The 24,109-nt window shown below is 45.4% G+C and overlaps 1 protein-coding gene across 1 annotated transcript; it reads right to left on the bottom strand.

Annotated features, from left to right (window-relative positions):
* Positions 1 to 1,358: 1,358 nt before the first annotated feature.
* On the bottom strand, positions 1,359 to 23,742 carry PMFBP1 (polyamine modulated factor 1 binding protein 1). Its single transcript, XM_029210798.1, has 17 exons — positions 23,527 to 23,742; positions 19,760 to 19,930; positions 18,654 to 18,764; positions 15,804 to 15,930; positions 15,549 to 15,706; positions 13,902 to 14,142; positions 11,297 to 11,486; positions 10,979 to 11,132; positions 9,878 to 10,045; positions 9,476 to 9,613; positions 7,258 to 7,422; positions 6,553 to 6,720; positions 6,080 to 6,247; positions 5,157 to 5,260; positions 4,578 to 4,652; positions 2,153 to 2,391; positions 1,359 to 1,544 (listed from the first exon to the last, which is right to left on the bottom strand). Exons 1-17 carry the CDS (start codon positions 23,725 to 23,727, stop codon positions 1,498 to 1,500), a joined length of 2,625 nt encoding a protein of 874 aa, XP_029066631.1. The 5' UTR covers positions 23,728 to 23,742; the 3' UTR covers positions 1,359 to 1,497.
* Between the last annotated feature and the right edge of the window lie 367 nt (positions 23,743 to 24,109).

The following is a 24,109-nucleotide window of genomic DNA, read 5'->3' on the forward strand; positions in this document are numbered from 1 at the left end:
CTTTTTAATGTCAACTTTTAAAGAACTCACTTCTTTGGTTATTTCTTAAAGCATTAGAGGCAGGCAACATTCGGGCTCCCTGCCCTTTCTCCTACCTTTCTTCATTTCTCCAAGCCCAGCCCCTCCACTCAGTTGGGTCTCCTACCTGGCTGGGCTTGCAAGGCCACACGGCTGGGTGATGTATTGACATGGTTCTGGCTCTCCTGCCCCTTTGCTCCCCATAGCATGCTACCTGCTTTCCTCTGGTGTAATCATGCTATAGGAAGTGAAAGACAACTTTGGAAAAAGTACAACATTCAAAGTACCCAGATATTGTCCCTTTGGCCAACATATATGAAAACTTTTTGTAAATTAAAGAGACAAAATGCCTTTTTAGTAGACTGTACTGGGGATTTTAATGACATTGAACTTTTACTTGAATAAATGGGCCACAGGCTAGAACTAGAAGCCATTTCATTAGTACCAGACCCTTCAGTCTTTGTTTTCTCTAGAAGATGTATCCTTATTCTAAACCAAATGAAGGAACACAGTCAAAAGAGCATTAAAAACCAGACAATGACCATCACAATAGAAACCACCAGACGTGCCCATCACTCCTGCCTCACACTGCATTTCCAGAATTTGCCCTTCCCAAGTCCTAGCAGGGGCATCCTATATAACACATTGCTGCTATTAGCAGAAAATTTTCTTGGCTTTTGTTTGGCTGGGGAGGGAGGCAAGATATTTAAGAATTGCTATCAACTAGTGGGTTTCTTCCTTCACTTTTCCTTTCCCCTCTTCCAGAAATGCAAGCTCTTTCATTTCTTTCTCTTACTTTACCTTTAGCTATTTCTCTCAATTTTCTATAGACTAGAAATAGAAATTCTAGACATGTACTTAGTTTAACAAAATCCAGCCACAATAAAATAGTTTAGCTGTCCTTGGAGTTTGTTATAATGGAATTTTTCTTGTACTGAGCTGGCTGGGGAGAAAAATAAAATTGTTAAAAGAAGGAATATGGCAGCCAGGGAGAAAGCAGATGGCTATCTCTCCCTCCTGCCTTTGGAAAATGCATCATTTATTTCTCTTCCTCTCTTTTGGGTCTCAGGATTAGTTTCCTTTTGGAGATTTTTAGGTATTTCTTTTTCTTCTTAAATTCCAGACAGAGATGGAAGGAATAAAAAAGGAACTAATTATCTCTTGGTTTAAAAACGAATCCAGATAATCCAGAAGCTTGCTTTGGGAATTACAGCTCCCCTATATACGTCAAAGAGAACTATATGTTTTAGAATTTAGGGAAAATAGGGATGAACACATTGCTGGGGACCTGAGGGGGCAGAATTGTCTGCAAGACACCACGAGCTCACTGAGGCTGCTGTGCTCATCATGTCTTTATTTTAGAGTTTGGGCCTGGAGATGGTAGCAGGGTTCCAAGGCTCACTCTGCCGCAGGAAGTAGACAAAACTCAATAAAACGTTAGCATCTTGCAGAATAAGCTTGGACCTTGACATATTCCGGTTAGAGCTGATCCAAGTCAAGAGAGAGGAATAGGAACTCACTGTCCTCTGAAAAACATGCATGGAAATGATGCTCAGGGCAAGGCGCTGATTCTAGCAATATGAGGAACCTGAGGGAACAGGGAGGAAATGACAATCTTGATTTGAGGAGAAATTAATGAAGTGATTCCTCAAGGACTAGTCTCGTGGCCAGGCAGCTCTGTTGCACGTGACTTCTTACCTTGGGGGTACCATGGAGTCTACAGGTGGCAGAAAAGGTAGCCTTGGACTCAGGCCGAACAGGAGACCAGGGCATTCTTGTGAGGCTTCCAAAACACGTTAGAGGAGAAAAATGCCTATTCTGCCTGTTCCCTTCTTATCCTCACACCTTCCAAAAGGGACTGGGTCAGGGGAAGGGATAGGTCTGAGATAGGAGGCACTTGGGTAACATCAAAGATTCTTAAATCAGGATGAGCCTTAATTCATTTGCCTCCCCCTTTACAGAGGAGAAAACAATGATCTCTGGTCCAGAATAGCTAAGCAAAAGATTTGTTTTTTTCCCCTATTTGAATTTCCAATCCAGTGATCTCTTCAAAATATGGTTGTTTTTTTTTTGACCCAATGGACTAAGAAAGACAGCACCATAGTAAGTAGCAAAAGACACATGGTGGACATACCTGAGCAGTGGGGCATCCCGACAGACTTGGTGATGTCCATTCTTTGGCTCACATCTTGGGTTATCCCCCTCCAGTCCAAGGTGCCATACACTTTCCCCTTTGATGTGGGGTCTGTTTTGCTTGGGCATAGGGCTTTGGTATATACCCTTGAGGGCCCAGCTTTCAGCTTCTTCTCCTCTATTTCATTCTTTAGTTTCTTGTTTTCCTTTTGCAGATGGACCATTACATTGTGGAGGTGGCTGGGGAAGGAGAGGGAAGGACAGGTGGGTGTTTGGTCTGTTCCAGATCCGTGGACGCCCAGTTCCTTCCAGAGCTGGTGCTCTCACGCATGTTCTGTGGAAATGGAGGCCTATGTGCACCCCCAGGAAGAAGCCCAGGCCTGGGGTTGGGGTGGACCCAGAATCAGCACTCCTGACCCACTGTGTCATGTCAGCTCTGGGCTAGTTTTCTTATCTGTTAGATGGGGACCATTGAGTCTGATCTGCCTTCTGGGGTTCACATAAAAATCCTGTTTGACAAATGATAGAAATTGGATTCAAAGAGCCAGAACAACTCTGATCACGTGTCCTCAGTTTCTCACAGCCATGCCTAGGAAACACTCACATCCAGTTCTGATGCCAAAGCCCAAGTTCTTTTGCCTCCCTTTGCTGAAAGGTTGAGAACACAGGGGATCCCGGCTCTGTCGAGAGCTTGGGCAAGTTACTTGTCCCCATTTTATGGAAGAAATGGCAGCTCCAATGTAGGTGAGGGGAAAGGTAACTGAGCATACCTCCTGTGGCTCAATAAATGGCAACTGTTAATACTAACAGCCTTATTTCTCCAAACCAGTGTTGAGAGAAGTGAGTGACAGTGGGCTCTGGAACCAGGCTTCCCAAGTTGGGATTCTGACTCTGCCACTTACTGGTCATGAGACCATGGGAAGATTATGTAGCCTGAGTTTCTCCCTTTCTTCATCCTTAAATGGGGATTATACGTGCACTGAACGTGTGAGGTCTTATGAAGATTAAATAAGTTAACACATGTAAAGCACTTGGAACAGTGCTCCTCATGAGTAAGCAATAACTATTAGTTGAGCTCTTGTTATTATGATTAAAAGATGGTGTTCCTTCAAATAGGGTCAAGCAAACTCAAGAATGAGTTCTTTGTGAAACAAACAAACAAAAAACCCAAAAAACTTGCCAGAACTTGGCACAATATAAGAAAAAGCTTGGTGCCCGGCTACCTTCAGATTCTGACGATTTCTCCTTTAGTTAAATCCTTTCAGAAAATGCTTCTGTCCTAGTGAAATATTTTATGATCTTTCCTAGAGGAAATCAAGTAGAGAGCTCATCCTCAACTGCTCCTCTGGGCGTATTCTCTGCCCTCTTGCTCTGTATACATCTGGCTGGCAGTGAAGACACCCCTTCCCTTGTAGCTCTTCATGTTGTTGCCATGCTCCTTGTGCCCCTGGGCCTGGAGGCAGGGTCCTCGAATGCCCTCATTCCCTGGCTCTCTGCCACTCTCTCTGGTCCACTCCTGTCAGCATCCCTGATGCTTTCAGCATCCTGTACTTTTCATCCAAGCCCTGGCCCTTCAGTTCCTTGACCTCCTTATTCCAGTGATCTTTTCCTCTCCTTCAACCCAGATGCTTTCCTATGGTCCAAGCTCAGGACACAGCTTTCTAACTGGGGCTGCATGAATGGGTCCCAGGTGTGCTGTGATACCTCAGCCCTTGGAGCAGGGTTTGGCACAGCTGCTGGTTGGTCACCTTTACCATAAGCAACCCCATCCAAGACCCTCTCAGTGTGTCAAACAAAGGTGTTCATTTTCTAAGTGTTCCCTGACAAAAGGTTGGGAAACACTGCCCTGGAGCTTGTCATTACCTGTTACTATGCCACCTCTGAAATCTCAGTTTTAGACATCCATACTTTTGCCTCTGTTCCCAACTTCCAACACTCCTCCCGTACCACACTCTATGCTGACCCAGCTTTGACCATGAGGGTGAACCAAGGCTGCAAGTAGATGGACCCAAATGACCACATGGGACAGAAGGACCCCACCAACCTTGACTGCTCACCTCATAGAGGTGTTCCTTCTATGTTCTATGTCCCTTTGTTTGGAGAGCTCTCCGTTACCACAGCTTAGCCACTACCCTAACTAATACAGTCTGCTTTTCAGTTCCTGTTTCCTTCTCAGCATTCTGACTTCTGAGAACTGTGGAAGGTGACAGTGGAGAGGGACATAGAGATGATTAACCCCCTTTTTTATTGTTGGTGAGGGGACTAAGGCCCAAAGAGGTCAAGTGGTATTGCCCAAGGTCACATGGATGCAGATTCGGGACTTGGGGTCTTTCTCCACATATCCAGTGAAAAAGCCAGCCCTGGTTCCTGGCTGACTCCTCTCCCTGGGGCCCAAGCTCCAGCCAGGGGGACGTGGGATGACTTACTCCTTTTCACCAGTCAGCTTGGCGATATATTTGACCTGTTCACGGAGCTTGTTTCCTAGTTTCTCATTGGCGATCCTGCAATAAAATTCACAGAAGAAAAGAGTACGCCAGACCCCTGTGGGTAAGAGCATGAGCTGGCTGAAAAGGACATTGGGTGTTCTTGGCAAGGCCTCTTCGGGGCCCAGACCCCCCGCTCATCCCCCCGTCCCCGGAGCTAGAGCCCTCCTAGCAGCTGGCAATTACGAGGACCCTCTACACTCCCATGCAAAATCACTGTGATCCCAAGTGAGTTCACGGGATCCAGGCAGTGAAGCCCGATACCAGGCTGGGAAGAGGAAATCTGACCCACAGGAGCATCCCTTCTGTCTGGAAGCTGCTCCATTTCCAAGTGGGCGGGGCTTTCTGAACCCGCCTGAAGGGTTGCGGCCCCTTCATCTTATTCCCAGCATCTGGGTGTGGGCTGAGACTGGATCAGTTTCCCTGGAGGGCTGTGTGTGTGTGTGTGTATGACACTCTTCTCTGGCACAGGTGTGATTCCAGCCCCTGGAAGCCTGCCTTACTGTTTTCTTCCACACTTACTTCTGCTCTTTTGCCCATTGCTCCATGTTGGACATAATCTGATCATTCTCTCGGTGCAGTCTGCAGGTGTCTTTGGGCGCAGACCGCTGGGGCAGGCAACAGGACTTTGGTACAAGAAGTAAATGAGATAGTAAGGGGGTGGGAGCACAGGCCTGTCACCTCCCTTCTCCCAAATCAGGTCTCCTCTCTTCCTGGGAGAAGAAACATTGACTCTGCTGTCCAACCCTGAGGCCAGAGTTGGAATTGCCATTGCAGGCCTCCACCTCCAGCAGTGCATTATCACCAAGGTGACATTTGTGAGCAGACACCGCTTATAGTAGAGACAAAGTAGGTTTGTACATTTATAATAATGATTTTCAGGCCAAAGGTAGCACAGTGACCTATTCTAAAACAGCAATACATTAAGCCTTTTTAAAAACAGATGAAAGAAAAAATATCTGGTGGAAAGGGAGGACTTTTTTTCTAATTTGGGCAAAGGCCCTGTGGCCACCCCAAGGATATCCGGGAGCCCCCTGCTACAAACTTCACTGCTCAGAGAGCTGGACGTGTACAAAGAGCTCTTAGCCGATTCTACTGCAGGGTAATTGAAAGTGTCAGGAGGGGCTCTGGAGGGTGACTGAGCCGTGGATTATCTAAGTCGGGGCTGCTGGTGTACCTGACATGGAGATGGCATTCTCTCTCCTCTGGATTGGGACCTTTGCTCTGTTCAATATCTCTATCAACAAAGTCACGGGAAGATGGTTGGGTCGAGACAGCCGTTGTGGGCCTGGAACACCCAGACCCTGCTTTGTACTGAATGGAGGGGGTGTCCTTTCCTTGCTCCCAGGCACCCCCACCCCCACCAAAGGGTGTCTGTCATGCAGGCGGTCGTGGGGTGTTCTGGGGCAGTGGGAGGAAGCGGCTGGGAGTTGAGGAGTGCCCACCTTCGTCCCGTCCGCGAGGAGGCTCTCTTTCAGGGCGCGCATTTCCTCCCGGAACGCCCTGAGCTGCTCCTCTTTAGCGGCCAGCACCTCGAGGTCCCGCTGGTGCTGCTTCTGCCACTGCAGCACCTGGTTGCTCATGTCCTCCAGCTTTTTGTCGAAGGCCTGCACCTGCTCGGTAGCGCACAGTGAGGAGGGAGACCCCAGCTTGCCACCCTGACCCTGGAGGACCCAGGACAAGGCGGGAGGGCGCTTTCTCTGGGAGGTTCATGAGGGAGTGTTTTATTTCCAGCGGCCAGCAGAGGGCGCCCCTGCTCTGATAGTTGCCGCCTTCTTGTAGCTCCCAGAGACCAGCAAAAGGGAGGGCACCTGTTAGCCGAAGGGACTGGCTCAGTGCGAAGTACACAGCTGTGGGGCAAGAAGAGGCCTTGGGGCCCTGGGCAGGAGGGCAGCCGGGGCCCCTGGCCGCTCCTCACCTCTAGCTCACTCTGCTGCTGGAAGCCCTGCAGTTTTTTTAACTCCACATTCAGCTTTTTCATCCTCTCCTCGTAAGCAATGACTTCCTCTTCCAGCTGAATCTTCCTGTCTTGGGCCTGTGTCAGACTTCGGTGAAGACTCTTTGTCTCTGAGGTCGAATGATTGAGCTTTGGTAAAGACAAAGGGTTGGGGGGAGAACGGCTGTCATTGCGCTTGGGCCTCTCTGCTGAGTCCTGAATGGAGAAGGGTTCCACCAGTCCCACAGCCCCTACTCTCTTCTGCCCAGGGGGGCACAGACACACCTGGTCCTGGTCACCTCGCCTAGAGTCCCAGGGAGGGGTGAGAAGTGACAACGGTCAGTCTTCTGCATCTCCCCTGCCCCTCTCCCATTTCCTCATCAGCCAGGCATGATTAGCACAGGGATGCGGCATGAATTTCCCTGAAAAATCCAGGTCTTGGGAAAACCTTGCCCCTGGGTCACCCATGGGCAGAAAGACTTGTTAGATTTGGCCTCTATCCCCCTCTTCCCCAAAGCCTCACTAAGGAGAAGCAGGCCTTCTCTGGACAGACATCCCAGCCAATGCAAGGGTTTGCAGATGGCCTTGGTGACAGCCAGTTATGCAGGAAATTGACTCCTTCACCTTTCATGCTGCTGGGATAACTTGGGTATTAAACAGCCCTGGAGATGAGAGGGTGTAGCCCACCTTATCCAGGGCCTGTGTTAGGTCGTCTTGGCAGGAGGCTGACTTCCGGCATACCTCCTCATAGACTTCTTTACTGACCGTGGTCTGGAGGTATTGCTTCTCTTTCCCTGCAGCCTTGTCCAGCTGAATCTGCAGACTCGCCATGGTCTCCTTCTGAAGGGTTATCTTTAGGGAGGGGGAACATAACTGTCAAGGTTCATGGCCGTGGAGGCATCCTCTGTGTCCACAGATGGACAGGCACAGGGCTCTCTCCTCCCTGCACTAACTACCTGCCCAGCAGACTGTGATAATGCCCACTTCCCCTCACTGTTGGAAGAGGAAGAGCTGCCTTTCCAGGTTCTTCTGCACCCCTCTCCCACAATTCCTTTCTAGATAGCATGTCTTCCCAATACAAGGAGTACTGGAAGTACTGGGCCATGATGTGTCAAATACACGAAAAGTCCCTTTCACAGACTCCGCAGCCTTTGACGTGTGCCAGCCAAGCATGGGTCCTACATTTGTAACTGGATGGTTTCTGTTAATAGTTAACTGTCTCATGGTTAGGGTTAGGATTAGTGTTAACCTGGAATCCAATTCTAGGTTAGGAAATATGATGCAACATTTCAGTGGTATGCATTATGCCTCAACTCCTGACATAATCCACTAGACCTGATGCACCATGAAAGCAGGACTGTGTGTGCTTTCTTCATTGCTGTATCCCCACTACCTGTAGCTCAGAGCATGGCATATAATAGGTGTTCACTAAATATACTAAATGATTTATTTGGACTGAATGAAATAGTGCATTGGGCAATACTAGGGATGAATTGGACATATAGTTCTGACAGAGTGTGTTTAAAATTGAAATATGGACTATTGATGAAAGGAAATGCAGTTTAGAATGCAAAACTAAGCCTGTTTCTAATGGCTGTTTCCATTGATTCAAAAAGTCTGTTATATGTGGGGCATGCTTTTAAAAAATTGAACATGCTTACACACACGTAAACTCCTCCAGCCTCTGGATTCCCATCAAAGGAATTCTGAAATTAGTGTTTCTAGTTGCACACTTACATAACTCCCTTTCTTTTGGCAAATGTGATAACAGGCCTATATTAAATACTTAGGCAGTATTCCTTATGTTGAAAGCAGTTCCTTGGGGATTTGAGTGATTCAGGCCTCAACCCTGGATCAAACTAGAGGAGAGATTTATATCTCTGAGTGACAAAACTCCAGAAACATCAGTGCCCCAGACCTCTGCTGTTTAATATGGCAGCCACTAGCCACATGAGGCTATTTACATTTCAATAAAACTAAAGTTAAACTTATAAGTTCAGTCCCTTCGTCACACTAAGCCATATTTCGAGCACTCAGTAGCCACATGCGGCCAGTGCGTATAGCATCAGGTAACTCACTTTAGAACTCTTCCATCATCACAGGGAGTTCTATTGCGTAGTGCTATTCTTACACTCAGAATGGTCCTAGTAGTTTAAGATGAACTCTTTATTGTGAAGGAATCAGAGCTGCTTGGTCTCTCATTTATAATTCAAGAGACTACCTAATCAAGATGCTGTATTTTTTTCTTGTCCAGAAATATGGAATGGGTTCATTTGGGGCAAGTATTGCCATTCAGGGTGAAGGGAAAGAGGTCAGGTGGAAGAGCCAGATGGTCCGGGTTCAAGTATTGCTCCATTCCATCACTTACCAATCAGTCAGCCTGAGCCTCAGCCTTTCTCTCCTCTGTAAACCAGCAGGTGGAAGGCATGCCAAGGGCGTAAGCAGACAGTCAGTGAATGACTGAATGTGAACGCACTGCCTCACATACATTAGATGCCATTTACTCCTTTGTCTTTATTCGTGTAATGAAACATAACCATGTCCCCTTTCATCCCATTTTTGTGCTTTGGGACTATTTTTGGAAGTGTTCCCTAGCACATTGCCCCAGACAATGGGCTCACTCAACTCTGGTCTAAAATGCAGCTCTGGAAGCCTTGATGCCAAAGCCCAGATGGTTTGGGGCTCCACCAGATATTAAATAAGACCTTCTACATGTGGAAGAAATACTTCTCGGCCAGCAAGTGGGTGACATTTCAGGAGGGAAGTGGGGGCTCCGGTGCCCCAGAATGCACATGGGCTGGGCAGTTAGTGGCATTTCTGTGATGGAGGAGAGCTAGGTGCCAACTTCAGGTCAAGGGTCATAGGGTTCAAATTTCTCACCCCCTTGGGGTTTCTGTCTACTCACCTTACGAGTCAGCTCCTGGTTGATTTGCTGGGTGCTGTTTTGTTTGCAGAGAGAGGAATCCAGTTGCACAGAACATTGCTTTAACTGTGATTTGAGATTATCATTTTCCTCCTCCAACTTTCTCAAATTCTCCTTTGACTGCTCCCCAATTAAGGAAACAAAGCCCAGATAGAGGTGTTATCTTAGACTCCTGCAGAAGCCCCTCCTTCTGCCCTCACACACAGCTCCACTTTGCACCCCATGTATCTCAGGCCTTCTCTGCCCTCCTCACTTGTCTTTCTCACCCTCCCTCCCTTCTCTCCTGAAGTCTGAGCACCCTCAGCCTCTGTATCCCACCAGGCCCAGCTGGGCTCGGGTCTGGCCTTGGATTCTTAATCCCGAGGCTTCCCAGATTCTCCTCACCATCGTTTCTTTCTTTTTTTCTTCCTGTCGGAATATCTCGAGCTCTTGCTGCAGTAACTTCTCCTGCTCTTTACTCTTTTTCAACTGCTCCTGTTTCTCCTCCAGCAACCTGGTTTCCTCCTGAAGCTGTTCTTCTAGACTGCATTTGGAGGAGGCTTGCTTCCTGTTCTGAGAAAACAAACACGGGGCTGCAAGTCAGGCACCATATTTCTGCAGAGAAAACCCCCAGCCCAGACAACTGTGCACAGGGATGGCTGAAATAAATATGAGGACAGGGCTTCCCTGGTGGCGCAGTGGTTGAGAGTCTGCCTGCCGATGCAGGGGACACGGGTTCGTTCCCCAGTCCAGGAAGATCCCACATCCCACATGCCACGGAGCGGCTGGGCCCGTAAGCCATGGCCGCTGAGCCTGTGCGTCCGGAGCCTGTGCTGTGCAATGGGAGAGGCCACAACAGTGAGAGGCCCGTGTACCGCAAAAAAAAAAAAAAAAAATGAGGCCAACTCCTTGGTTATTTAGCGTGTTTAATAAAAAAGTTTCCTCTTAGGTTCAGCAACAGTTTTTCTTTGTTAAATTAGAAATACCAACTTATTTTATTTATAGATCCAGGTCCCACTTACTTACCAAGTCTTTCCACATAAAATACTCTTTGAATAAATTTTAAAAAACCTTAGAAAAGCACAAAAGGAATAATTCAAAGTTAAAAAACTTTAAATCGACTGAGAAGGATAGCTTTTGAGTCCTAGAAAAAGAAATAGTATTTTCCTTTGACTGTTTTTAAGCTTGGCCCCTGAAAATGCTTATTATTGGTTGTGGGAACTGGAGCTGCCTGGCTGGCTTAGCATTCTAAAACAAATTCTGGACAAGTAGTTTGCAATGGATTGGTGGTGGCATCTTCCCAAATAAAGAGCAATGCAATTTTTTTTTTTTGGCCACACCGCTCAGCTTGTGGGATCTTAGTTTCCCAACCAGGGATTGACCCAGACCCTTTGCAGTGAGAGCTCGGAGTCCTAACCACTGGACGGCCAGGGAATTCCCAAGAGCAATGCATTTAATCTGAAACAGAGCAAATGCTTGAGCTGGCTGCCTACTTGCCCTCCACACCTGGTGTTGAATGTGATTTATACGATCTAGCAGGTCATTCAGTTTTACATCCTGCTCAGTCACTGTCTTCTGAAGCTGCCTCTTCTCCTTCTCTGAAATTTCAAGCTTTCTCGAGAACTCAGATAATTCTGACGTCAGCTCCGCTATCCGTTTCCTAAAGCAAAACGGCAAAAACAGGTGGATGGACTTCAGGGTCCATGTCGGTGGACTGTGGGCTGGCTGCCCGGGGCTTGCTACCCAACTCCTGGGCAGCAGCCCACAGGGTCCCAACTGGCTTACGAGGGACAGAGACTCTGTCTGGAGGGGAACCTGTGGTACCTGCTGGGCGCGAGTTCCTCCTCAGCCATTAGGGAATCCTTCTGCAGCTTCTGAAGTTCTCTCCGGAGCTCCTGGATGGTCTCTGCCTTCTGCTTCTCCAGGCAAATGCAGCTTTGCAGTTTCCTATGGCAATCCTCCAGGTTACCCTTTGCCAGAATGGCCTCTTCTTTATATTGGGCTGCTTGCTGAGCTGCAGAAGACAGGAGATAGCCCGGGGCATGTCCATGTGTGAAGGGAGTATGTGTGAAGATCAGACTCTCAAATGAGACCAGTTAAAAAGTCTGTTCCTTGGGGCTTCCCTGGTGGTGCAGTGGTTAAGAATCTGCCTGCCAATGTAGGGGACACGGGTTTGAGCCCTGGTCCGGGAAGATCCCACATGCCGTGGAGCAACTAAGCCCATGTGCCACAACTACTGAGCCCGAACTCTAGAGCCTGCAAGCCACAACTACTGAGCCTGCGTGCCACAACTACTGAGCCCATGTGCCACAACTACTGAAGCCTACGCACCTACAGCCCGTGCTCCACAACAAGAGAAGCCACTGCAATGAGAAGCCTGCACACCACAACGAAGAGAAGCCCCCGCTTGCTGCAACCAGAGAAAGCCTGTGTGAAGCAACGAAGACCCAATGTAGCCAAAAAAACCAAAAGTCTGTTCCTTCATTCTGTGACTTACTTCAATTTCCAATCTGTCCTCATCTCTCTCTATTTCATTATCACTCCTAATGAGCTCTGATAAATTATCTGTCTTCAACTACCCAACCAGCCGTGAACTCCTTCTTGACTAAAATTAAACAAATTGGTCAAAATTGCTTGGTATCTCTTCTGCAACTCATCCTGTCATTGAAGACAAATCCTGACCCGCATGGAGTTTAGAGTCTAGTGAGGGAGCTGTAATTGGTTTACTTGACATAGAGAACACAGTAATGTTAAACTCACTGTGAACTCAGGAAGGAAGACCAAAGCAGGGAAGTACAGTTGGAGATGGACTTGTGGAGGAACAGAGGCTGAGCTGGGCCTTAGAAGAAGGAGAAGAAAGGGAATTCTCGGGGTGGAGGGCACAGTGATGGGAATGGGGAGGGCATGTGGGAAGATGATGGGGAAGATATCAGCTTAACTGGAAAGGAAAGTGGGAAGGAATGGTGAGAGACAGAATTGAGGAAGTGGATGGACTAGAGGGGGTTTTGGAGGACGTTGAAAGCCTGAGAGAAATGTTTAGACATGATTTAGTGGGTTCTTGAGTAGGGACCTGCCATAAAGGAAAGAGTGCTTTAGGAAAATTGGAGTGGATTAGAATGGAGAAAGACTTCTGACAATATCCTTTTAGCCCACGTCCTTGCCTCCACTGGGTATGAAGGAGTAAGTTGCTTACTGGGGTTTCTCTACACCAAATATCTCCCCACTTCCGGTAGTTTCTCCTATCATTTCTACTTAAATATCACTTTTCTCTCCGTTTTTTTAAGCCTGGGATACTGGAAGAAAGATGGTGTCACTATGGAAATAATTATACACCCGGAAGAAGGGAGGAGGATTTTTTTTAATAGGGAAGAAAGTAGATTCAGCTTTGGGAATGTTGGGTTAGTGGGGAAGGTGGGTTGGTCAGGTGGAGCTAGTCTCTAAAGACAAGACTGACCAGGTGCCAAGTCAGGGCTGGGGCTCTAGGCATTGGAGTCACCTGCAGAGAAATGCAGCTACAAGGAGCAGAGGCGCTCATCAAGGAATGAGTGTAGAGAGGAGAGGAGAGGGCAGAATCTTAGAGATGGGTGACCACTGTCAGGGCAGGAGGGAAAAGAGGAAACAATGGTGAGATTTATGGAAGAACAAGGGACCTGTTGTGTCTCCAAAGCTAATAAACAACCGTTGAGGTGCGGGGGACCAACAGTGTGGACATCCAGAGAGTTAGAGGAGGGCGAGGAAGGAAGACGTGCTTTGGGCCTTCTTTTTTTTTCCAAATTGATACATCACTCACATAACATAAAATTTATCCTTTTAAAGTGTACAGTACAGTGGTTTCTAGTAGACTCACAAAGTTGTGCAACCATCAACATCTAATTCCAGGACATTTTAATCACTCAAAGGCAACCCCATTTCCAAGGCAAGAAGTTACTGGTGACTTCTGAGAAAGCACTTTTGGCAGAGGAGCAAGGACACAACCCACACTGCAAGCGAATGTGTGTGGAGACTAAAACAGGAGAGCGTTAAAAACCAGGGAAGGAAGAAGTGAATGGTGTGACAAAGGTCCAAGAGAAGGTGGAGAGGAATGTGGTACAAAGAAGCAAGGTACAGAGCCTTGTGCTCTCCGTGGTGAGGAAAGGAGAGGGCCTTCAGCTGAGACTGCAGAGAAAACTGTGGGCGTGTGAGAGCAGCGGTCCGCCTTCCCAACCCGAGCACCTGCTGTGTGATGGGGGCTTCAGAGAAAAGGTAAGGTTGGGGTGAAGGAAGGAGCTTAGAGGGCGGTCCTAACTGCTGTGAGATGAGATGAGATCATGAGGAGATCGGAGTGAGAAAGCGGTGAGGGAGAGGGACACGGCCATTTGGGGAAAGGAGGGGGCTGCTCTGGCCCCGTGGGCTGGAGTGTGTGGGGACAGTGCTTGCCCGGGGGCCTCACCAGCCAGCCTGTGCTGCTGTTTGGCATCTTCGAGACAGTCCTTCAGCTTCTTGATCTCAGCTCCCAGGTGCCCATACTCGGCCTTGCACTTATCCCGTCTCTCCTCCTGGATGGCAATTTCGAGTTCACTTGTCATGCATTGCTGCTTCTCCAACTCCATCTCCTTTTTTACGAGGGTGTTCTTAACCTGCGCTAGGTCCTTCTCTAGCTCATGCAGCATCTCATCTTTCTCCTGGAGGAGCTGAGGGAAGCAAAGTGTTAATGCTGATAGAGGCCTGAGCAGTGGCAGGGCGAAGTCAGTTAGAGATTGTCTTGAGCCCTCTTCCAGCCACCATCTTCTCTCGCCTGGATGTTGCAATAGCCTCCACCTGGGCTCCCTGCCTCCCTGTAGCAGTCAGAGTTGGGCTTTTACAAATGCGAGTCAGATCTTGTTATGTCTCTGTTCAAAACCTCTACTGGGTCCATCTCAGTTAGAAAAAGGCCAAAGTCCTTACAACGACGTCCCGGGACGCTCATGATCTGGTACTTGGCTACCTGTCTGACCTCACCTCTTGCCGCCCCACCCTCTCTGCTTCCGAGCTGACTCCCACCTGAGGGCACTTGCCCTTGATGTTGCCTCTGCCTGGAATATTCTTCAAGACTTTGGCCTGGGTGGCCCCCTTACTTCATTCAAATGTCTGCCCAAATGTCACCTTATCAAAGAGGCCTTCCCCGACCACTCTGGGGAAAACAGCCACCAAGCTGTTTTAGGAATTCATTAGTACCTAACATTTTATTGTATATTAGTTTTATTTGTTTGTCTCTAAAGACTGAAATGTAAGCTCCATGAAAATAGGGATGGCACATGTTTTATTATATTCTTCATGCCTAGAAGAGTGCTTGGCATATAATAGGAGCTCAAAAATATCTGTTGAATGAATATATGAGTGACTCGAAGCTGCTTATCCAGACTCCTTGCTGCTTCTTCAACATCTCTCCAAATACCTCTCTTTTGACTGGTGAATCACCTCCAGACCTTGAAATAGGAAGTTTGAGTGACCAGCCACTCAAATCAATTGGATTATCTCTACTAGCTCTGGTAAAAGTTTACAGTTGAAACAGTACTGACTACAAAAACTTGCGCTGGTTTCAGAGTCTTTCTGCCCTTGGTTCCTGTCTTACGCTTTTCTAGGAGCTTGATTTACGTTGGTAACTACAGACCTTCTAGGGCATAGTTCCACTAATATTTTCAAACTGCCTGGTTTGCATATTTGTAATTAAAGGATTGAAATTCACATGAAATTGTGAATAAGGCTACACATTATTTTATAGCATTTCTTTCTACTCTTAGGCATAAACAAAAGCATAAGGGAATAATACGGGCGTGTCCCAAACTCACTATTGCAGGGCTGGGGAAGAACCCCTTTCTTACAGAGTCCACATCTCTATTAAGGCTCCTGATGTTTTATTTATTTATTACGTGCCATGAGAAATTCCAAGGAAGAGCTCAGAATTGCCCCTGGGCCTGAAGCACCGCAGTCTCACTGCGCATGTGTGGGTGCTCCCCAAGCAATCACAGCGAGTGCGGGGCCACAGAACCCGCCCCTGCCGAGGCCTGGCCTCACAGGGCCCTGCTGGCAGTTCCAACCACGGAGCTCCTCGCCTTACCTTGTCTTTCTTCAAACCGAGCTTCTGGGTCTCAGTGAACTGCACCTGCAGCTCCTGCAGTCGCCGTTGCAGGATGACGACCTCCTTGTCCTTCCTCTCCACGCGGGCAGATGTCTCTTCCCGCAGCCTGTGCAGGTCCAGCTCCAGCTTCAACATGTCTGCAGCGGGACAAGACAGAGTGCTTCTTGCTCAGAGTGGGGCTCCGGCTTCCTTGGCTGCCTACCCTCTGCCGCAGCCCGCTGGCCCATGGTTTACCCTCCATGATGCTTTTCTTCTGTTCCGACACGGCTTCTAGCTCCGTGCGCAAATCCTTCACGAGGTTCTGGTACTCCTCCACGTGCGAGCACTGGCTGTCTTTCTGCTCCTGCAGGTGCTTCAGTATCTGGGCAGATGGAAGAGCAGGGCAGGGTGAGGACATGGGGGAAGAAAGCTTTATAGAATTCTGAGTGTCCAGAACAGGCAAATCTGTAGGGACGGAAAGTAGAACAGTGGTTGCCAGGGTTTGCGGGAGGGGGGATGGTGGGGGTGACTGCTCGTGGATATGGGTTTCTTTTTGGAGTGATGAAAATGTTCTGGAATTAGTGGTGCTGTTGCCTAACTTTGTGAATACACTAAAAACCAATGATTGTACACTTTATTTTTATTTTATTTTTTTAAACATCTTTATTGGAGTAAAATTGCTTTACAATGGTGTGTTAGTTTCTGCTTTATAACACAGTGAATCAGTTATACATATACATATGTCCCCATATCTCCTCCCTCTTGCATCTCCCTCCCTCCCATCCTCCCTATCCCACCCCTCTAGGTAGTCACAAAGCACCGAGCTGATCTCCCTGTGCTATGCGGCTGCTTCCCACTAGCTATCTATTTTACGTTTGGTAGTGTATATATGTCCATGCCACTCTCTCACTTCGTCCCAGCTTACCCTTCCCCCTCCCCGTGTCCTCAAGTCCATTCTGATTGTACACTTTAAATGGTGAGTTTTCTGGTATGTCAATTATATCTCAATTTAAAAAAGTAAAAAGAGAGTTAAAAAAGAAAGGACATGGCAGACTTCTTCTCATGCTCACACGGAATGGAATGTGCACAAAAGGAGCCACCTCTTCCTCCCTGTAACACTCAGTGTCATTGATAAGACACCTACTGTGTGCCAGGCACTGTGTGCACTGTAGGTGCTGCAAACGACACAGATACCAATTCTTAACCCCAGGGAGCTGACCTTCTGGTGGGATGAGACAGACAAAGAGCGTAAAGTAGTGACTTACAGAAAACAAAAGTTGATAAGTGCTATGGAAGAAACAGAACAGCAAAAGGGGAATGGAGATGTATGGGGCAGGCAGGGGCGAGGCTGTGGGTTACAGTTTTAAATAGGATAGATGGGTTGGCCTCACTGAGAAGGTGGCCTCTGAGCAGGCACTTGCTGGAGGTGAGGGCGTGAGCCATGTTGAGGTATCTGAGGGACAAGCTCTGCAGATGGGGGAGTGGGCAGTGCTAGCTGATGACAAGGCCCTGGGGGCAGAACATGCAGGAGGCCATGTGGTTAGAGTGGAGTGAGTGATGGGGAGAGAAGGAGGAGGAGAGGAGGTGAGGAAGTTAGGGGGCAGTCACATCACAGAGGGCTCTTAGTCCCTCCCTCAGCAAGAACTTTGGCTTCTACCCTGAAGGAGAGGGGAAGGGGCTGTAACCAGAGAAGGCAGGAAGGAACATGTACACATGGCCAAGAAGGAACAATTAGTTGTCTGGGCATCAGGGGATGCTGGGGAGATAGTTATGTGATTTCACAGTTGACAATGAAGGAGGGTTGCAGCATGAAGACAGAGGGGGACAGCTGGAGAAATGCAGGGCAATCACCGTCTGACCTGGGTGTGGGCCCTACAGCGACTCAAAGGCCCAGTGTGTGCCAGGCCAGCTGAGGGAGGAGAGGACGGCTGGCACTAACTGTGATGTGGGTAGTTCTAGCCTGAATAGAATGTTCAAATAATGTGAAGGCTTTGGGTAGGATATAGAAAATGGTGGGTGAAAGTGGATTCTGTTTCTTGAGGAAGTCTGTATCATTTTAAAAAATGGAGTATTAAAGAAGAATTTGTGTTTAGTAGATACAGTTTCAGTTTTGCAAGATGAAAAAGTTCTAGAGATTTATTGCACAACAATGAGAATATACTTAACACAACTAACTGTACATTTAAAAATGGTTAAGATGGTCAATTTAATGTTATGTGTTTTTTACCACTATAAAAAATTAAAAAGTGAGGGAGAAATAAAGACATTTCTCAGACAAAAAGAAACAAACATGGAGTGTATGAGATCTTGCTGTAGGTCAGGATGTGAATAACATGGGACTGACTTTTAAAATAAATATTGACAGATGTACAAGGAAGAGCTCCAAAGTTCATCCAAACCTTGTGGGATCAGAAAGTCCTGGAAAAAGAAGCATCTCCACTCCCCAGCTAGAGGATCCCTTGGAGAGCTGATGTGTTGACTCTCTCTGCCACTCCGCTTTGCCACTATTTCAGCATCAGCATGGCCTCGTATGGCTGGCTTTGCCTTGTACCTCGAGTTCAGGCATGACTGACTTCAGACCTCCTAGAAGGGACCCTAACCTAGTTTTCACTGTCATATTTGTTGGTCAAATCGTGCCATTTGTTTACATGGTTTAAATGCTTATTCATTATTAGAATCAACTTTTGAGATGGCTTTGAATTTTGAAAACATAAGAGTTTTTTTAAAAGGGAGTGGATTTGAATTAATAATCTTCCCTAAATTTGTTGCTTTTCAACTCCAGCCAGAAACTAGAAGGCTGGATGGTTCTTTTGAAGCTAGCAAGCCAAAAGGAGCCTCTGTCTTGTTTAGATGTACCATTGGATGTGAGTTAAGAGACAGGTGCAATTCCAAAATTCAATTCCAAAATCTAATCATGCCAGACACACTCCTTGGGGGCTTGGCATACATTATACACACTATCCTTGTGGCAGGGCTAACCAAAGTGACACAAATATAAAATAAAATATAAAATGTAGTATAAAAATTTTAATAAGTAGGAGAACCCAGAATCAAACCCAACTCGGCCCAATCCTACCAGGCACACATAAGCAAAAGTTCTCCCACCTTTTTGATGTCTTCACAATCTTCTGAGGAGCTAGAGGGATGTCGGTGGGTGGCTGTATAGGAAGCAAAGTCTGCCTGTAATTTTATCAAAGCCTCTTCACGCTCCAGAACCTGCAACCCAGCACAAGTCAGTTATGCTGGATGATCAATGCAACTGGCTTATTACTAGTGCTATTTTTGCAGGGTGTTTGTTCCTTTTTCAGCCCAAGTTTGTTGCAGCATTATATAATTCATATTATATAAACTAAGGAGAAGGAATTATGTTCTCAATCTTATATCAAGGTTCACTAAGGCACAGACAGTGATTTGTCTCAAGTCCGTCAATGGCCACATTTTGGACTCCCTCTTGATCCTCTGTGCAGTCCAGTTTATGAGGCAGAAGAAGATTCTTTGGAGGCTGTGATGGAAAGACGTACTGAATCTCTCAGAAGATAGGATTCAAAGTTCAAGAAATAAAGAAGGAAGTTTCTTTTGGAGTGGGTGAATGTGTACATGTTTTTTAAAATTAAAAAAAATATGAAACTTTTGTTCTTGTTTGTTGAAAATAATTCAAATAGAACCCAAGCATTGAAAATAAGAAGTGAGACTCTCCTATCCACTTATTCTCCCCTCTCTCACTTCTACTAAGGGGGAGGGGGCACTATTGGCAATTTACAGTATATACTTCTCTATTGCGATCAAAGACTTTAAAAAACAAAAGTGGGATTGAACTATACATAAGATTCTGCAACTTTTTCTCAACAGTGTATCGCAAATACCTTCCATGCAGCCCTTACAGATCTGCTTAATCTTTTCCCTTGGCTGTGTATTATTCCATAATATGGATAGCTCTTTAATCATTCCTCTTAATCTCTTTAACTATTTCCCTACTGATGGACACCCTGGTTGTTGTGTGAGATTTTAAGTCTCTTTAGAATCTCAAACTTAGTGTGGGTTGGGGGATGCATACCATGAAGAATATGAACAAGAGGCAGGGACATGAATATGTAAGACATTTGAGGAGTACTGGAAAAGAGATTACTTTAGGTGACTCTTTTCCCCTCCTCTCTTTCCTCATGGCTTTATTTTGGGCCTCTTGGGAAAATGTTCTAGAAGGAGACACTTACCAAAGCGTTACTGCAGGCTAGCTTATTTCGAAGTTCCTTTATTAGATCATCCTGTTCAGAGACCTTCTGCCAGACTTCAGATAGTCGTTTCAGGGTCTCCTGATGCTCTTGAATCATGCAGGGAGAAGTGTATATATGCACCTTTGAATGATCACCATTACTCTTGGGCTCCTGGGATATTTAAAAATAATAGGTTGATTTTGTTCATAATTTTTGAGTCAATTTCAGAATGCCATGAACATGGAAGATCTCTAGACCTGTATTCTAAAAGTTTATATTCATATATGTGAATCAGAGCTTCCTTAACAAAAGAAAAAAATTAAGTGCACACACGGTAAAAAGTTCAAAGCGTTCACAAGAGAATACACTGAAAAGTCAGTCTTGACCCTCCGTGACACAGGTCCCCTTTTCCATGACGGTCTGTGTTACCAGTTTTTTTGTATATCCTTCTGGGGATAATTTATGCATATTTATATATGCGTATATGTATAAGTATATAACCCCCTACTCTTCCCCCACCAAATGAAAGGCTTCTGCACACTATTCTAAACATTGTGTTTTCACTTGGCAACTTATTTAGGATATTTTCCATATTGCTGTTTGTGGATCTATCTTACTCTTCTTTTAAAATTAATTTCAAACTGCACGAGTAATACACACACATATATATATGTAATCTTTCTAAAACATTGTAATATTACAGGCAAGTCTAAATTTCTCTTTGACCACCACCTCTAATCCCATACTTGCTGCATTCTCCAGAGATGACAATTTGTGCATATCCTTCTAGAACTTTATACATTTACATACATATAAATGAATATTGTAGAATACATATATTATTTTGTCTTTTTGAAACATTTTTTTTCTCAACAAGATGCCTTAGAAATTTATCCATGTTAGTACATGTGCTTTTATCTTGCTCTTTTAAATTGCTTTTAAAGATGTTTATCCAGTCTTCTATTGATGGGAATATATGTTGCTTCCAAGTTTTTTCTAAAACGAAGCTGAAATGAATATTTTTGCACATAAATCTTTGAGTACCTATTCTAGTTTACGTGTAGATTAAATTTGTAGAAGTAGTAATCTATTTAAATTGGATCTATTTAAAACTTTGATATTGCACAATTGTCCTTCAAAGAAAACATACCAATTGACACTCGTCACCATGAATATGGCTGTTTTCCTAGAAGTGCGTTTTTTAAAAAAATGTCTTTCTCTAGATCATCTGAAATCATGCATGAAGGTTACTACCTGTTCACTGGTCTGCACTAATAATGGGGTGGACTGATGCAGACAGGCAAAAAAACCCAAAAAGTCCTAGCTTGGATGGTAGATACTTTCTCCATTAAACTGTCTCCCTAACTGGGCTTTTTCAGGCAAAGTTAGAAATAGTTCATGTTCACTGAGCATGAAAGCTGCCCATGAGTGTATAAATAATTCAGTGTCTATGTGGAAAAAGGAATGGAAAACAATAAAAAAGTTAAGAAACAGTAAGATGATACTCTTATTATGTATATATAAAAAATATATATGTATGTGTGCATTATATATATATGTATATTCCAGGTGGACTAAAGCTAAAAACATAAAAATACAAAATTATAAAAGTGCTAGGGCTTCCCTGGTGGCGCAGTGGTTAAGAATCTGCCTACCAACGCAGGGGACACGGGTTCGAGCCCTGGTCCAGGAAGATCCCACATGCTGTGGATCAACTAAGCCCACGTGCCACAACTACTGAGCCTGCACTCTAGAGCCCACGTGCCACAACTACTGAGCCCACGTGCCACAACTACTGAGACCACATGCCTAGAGCCCGTGCTCCGCAACAAGGGAAGCCACCGCAATGAGAAGCCCGCGCACCACAACGAAGAGTAGCCCCTGGTCACCGCAACTAGAGAAAAGCCCACGCACAGCAACGAAGACCCAACACAGCTAAAAAATAAATAAATAAAATAAATAAATTTTTAAAAAGTGCTAAAAGACAATATAAGATAAACTTTTGCAATTTTGAGGGTAATGAAGGCCTTCCTAAACAAGACATAAAACCTAGAATCTATAAAGAAGAGCTAAGAGATTTAACTTCATAAAAATTCAAAAGTTTTGTATGTTGAAAAATACCATTAATAAGAGAAAATGAAAAGTTACAAACTGGGAGAAAATATTTATTACTTATATAATGAAGCATTATTACCTGTAATATATTAAGAACCTCCTATAAGTCAACACAAAAAAGACTAACAACCCAATAAATAATTGGTTAAGGATTTAAAAGCAATTCGTAAAACAGAAATCCACAGGACCGATACACTTATGAACAGGCTCATTACTTCATTCACAAGGTGGGAGCTGTGATGGGCCTCCCAGATCCCCTTCAGCAGTGAAGGACTTTCTCCTCCAGCTGCTGGGGGCGATGCCCTAAGATAGCCTCAGCTGTCAGCCCTCTTGGGGATTGCCTGGGCTGAAGAAAACTTTTGCCCAAGGTCATGTCTCTCCCTAGGAAGACAGCTTACATCCAATCACTGATCAACATGGAGCTATAAAGGCCAGCTCCCTTCTCCCCAATTTAGAATAGCTCTAAAGGTCCTTCCAGCCCCAGAGCTCTCCATGAGGTTGGCTGAGGCCTTTGCTGGGACCATCAGAGCCCAGCTTCTCCATCTGCCCAACCCTGCTTCCTTCCCCTTCACAGGTGTTGATGCCAAGAGCTTTCTCTAAAAACGTCCTGTATACCAGTCTGTCTCAGAGTCTGCTTCCTGGGGAACCCAACCCACAGCTATTAGAACTAAAGGAAATAAAAATTGAGAAAATGAGAAAATCTATTTTTTTCCCCCATGCATCAGTTTAGCACAACTTAAAAAGACTGAAAACATACCCTGTGAGTGTAGGGAAATTATTGTTGGTAAAAGTGTAAACTGGTAGAACCTTTTTGGTGTTCAATTTAGAAGTATCTTTAAACATTAAAAATAAGCATTTCCTTTAACCCAGTAAAATCCCACTTCAGGAATTAACCCCGTAGAGATAAAGATGTTCATTTACAGCTTGTTTGTAGTAGACAAACAGGTCAGTAGATGGTACAGGGTACAGTCATACTACAGAATACAAGGTAGTAACTAGAAGAAATCATCAAGATATACATTTAGAAAGCAAAGTGTAGAACCATATTTATAAAATGATTCATTTATGTAAAAAGAAAACTCTAATTTTTTACATAGCAATAGGATGGGGAAGACTGCCAGAACATTTCGGGTGATTGCCTAGGGGGAGAAGAGTGGGGTGGAGAAGGCTGAAGGTAGACTTTTACATTTAATCTCCATAATTCTGTCTAGAGAGCCTATATTGTTGTATTACTTGTGTAATTTTAAAAAGCAATTGAAAGAAAAAAGAAACAAGTTCAGTCACTTCTTTGCTATGTTTTGTGGCTTTCTCCTCCTATTTGATCCTGAAGCTATGGTTTCCATGAGTCCTGTGACCTGGAATAGCCCCCTGCCGGACCCCCATGGCAACATGGAAGATTTGAGAGCTCATTTGGTAATTCACTTTCTGCCTTATTTGAAGTTGTGGCTCCTTAAATTAATTAAGGAGTTTTAAAATTCCTAAGGAGCAATCTTACAGGAGATGTGAAGGCTGGAAGTTCAAAACTGAGGGCTACAAAATTCAAGGGAAGGAATGACAACTGGTTGAAGGTTTGGGTTTCTGGCAGAGAGGCTGGGACTGTTACAGGGACCACCTGGGAGCTCCTGGTCTGAGTGGTCTGGTTTAAGTCCTACCTGACTGACGATCCTGCTGAGCTCCCCCTCCAACATCTTCACTTGGCACTCCAGTAACTCGATGCTGCTCAGGGAAGTCTGGTATTTATCCCTGTAGAGGTTTAAGCTCCTTTCTAGGGAGAGGATTTTGTCCCTGGCCAAGGCGAGTTGCTCCTGGGCCAAATGGAGCTTCTCCCCTGTGTTCTCATTATGATTTCCCATTTCTTCCTCATAGAGAATCACCTGTTGGTGTAGGAAAAAACAACAACACTGAACCCATAGAAGCATCTAACGAGGAAAGGATATTGCTATAAGACCACATGCAGAGGAGTCTCATATCTTAACTAGAAACCCAGATGCAAAGAACAGGCCCGGCTCAGACCTAAAAACTACAATACATAAAATCAGAATGTTAATGATTAGAAATTTTTTTTTAAAGTTTGTCCTGTTTAGATGGTAAGCTTCTTAAAGGCAGGGACCATATCTATTTCTCATTCTGTCTGGTATGTAGTTAATTCAATAAAGACTTGTTAGTTGATTAATAAGAATGAATGTATAGCTCCATTTTTTAAGGGCTTAAAATGCCAGTATTCTTTCTTTCCTA

The sequence above is a fragment of the Monodon monoceros genome, unplaced genomic scaffold (assembly GCF_005190385.1).
Source record: "Monodon monoceros isolate NGI ecotype Baffin Bay Population unplaced genomic scaffold, NGI_Narwhal_1 Super_Scaffold_10, whole genome shotgun sequence".
Classification (NCBI taxonomy): domain Eukaryota; kingdom Metazoa; phylum Chordata; class Mammalia; order Artiodactyla; family Monodontidae; genus Monodon; species Monodon monoceros.

Bases quoted from the DNA above. Each gene is read 5' to 3' on its own strand.
- PMFBP1 (XM_029210798.1), bottom strand. From the start codon at position 23,727: ATGGGAAATCATAATGAGAACACAGGGGAGAAGCTCCATTTGGCCCAG. The intron at 19,931-23,526 runs GTAGGACTTAAA...TAAATATCCCAG, and splicing joins TCAGCAGGATCGTCAGTCAG to GAGCCCAAGAGTAATGGTGA. The intron at 6,721-7,257 runs GTGGGCTACACC...TCTTTACCAAAG, and splicing joins TAACACAGGCCCTGGATAAG to CTCAATCATTCGACCTCAGA.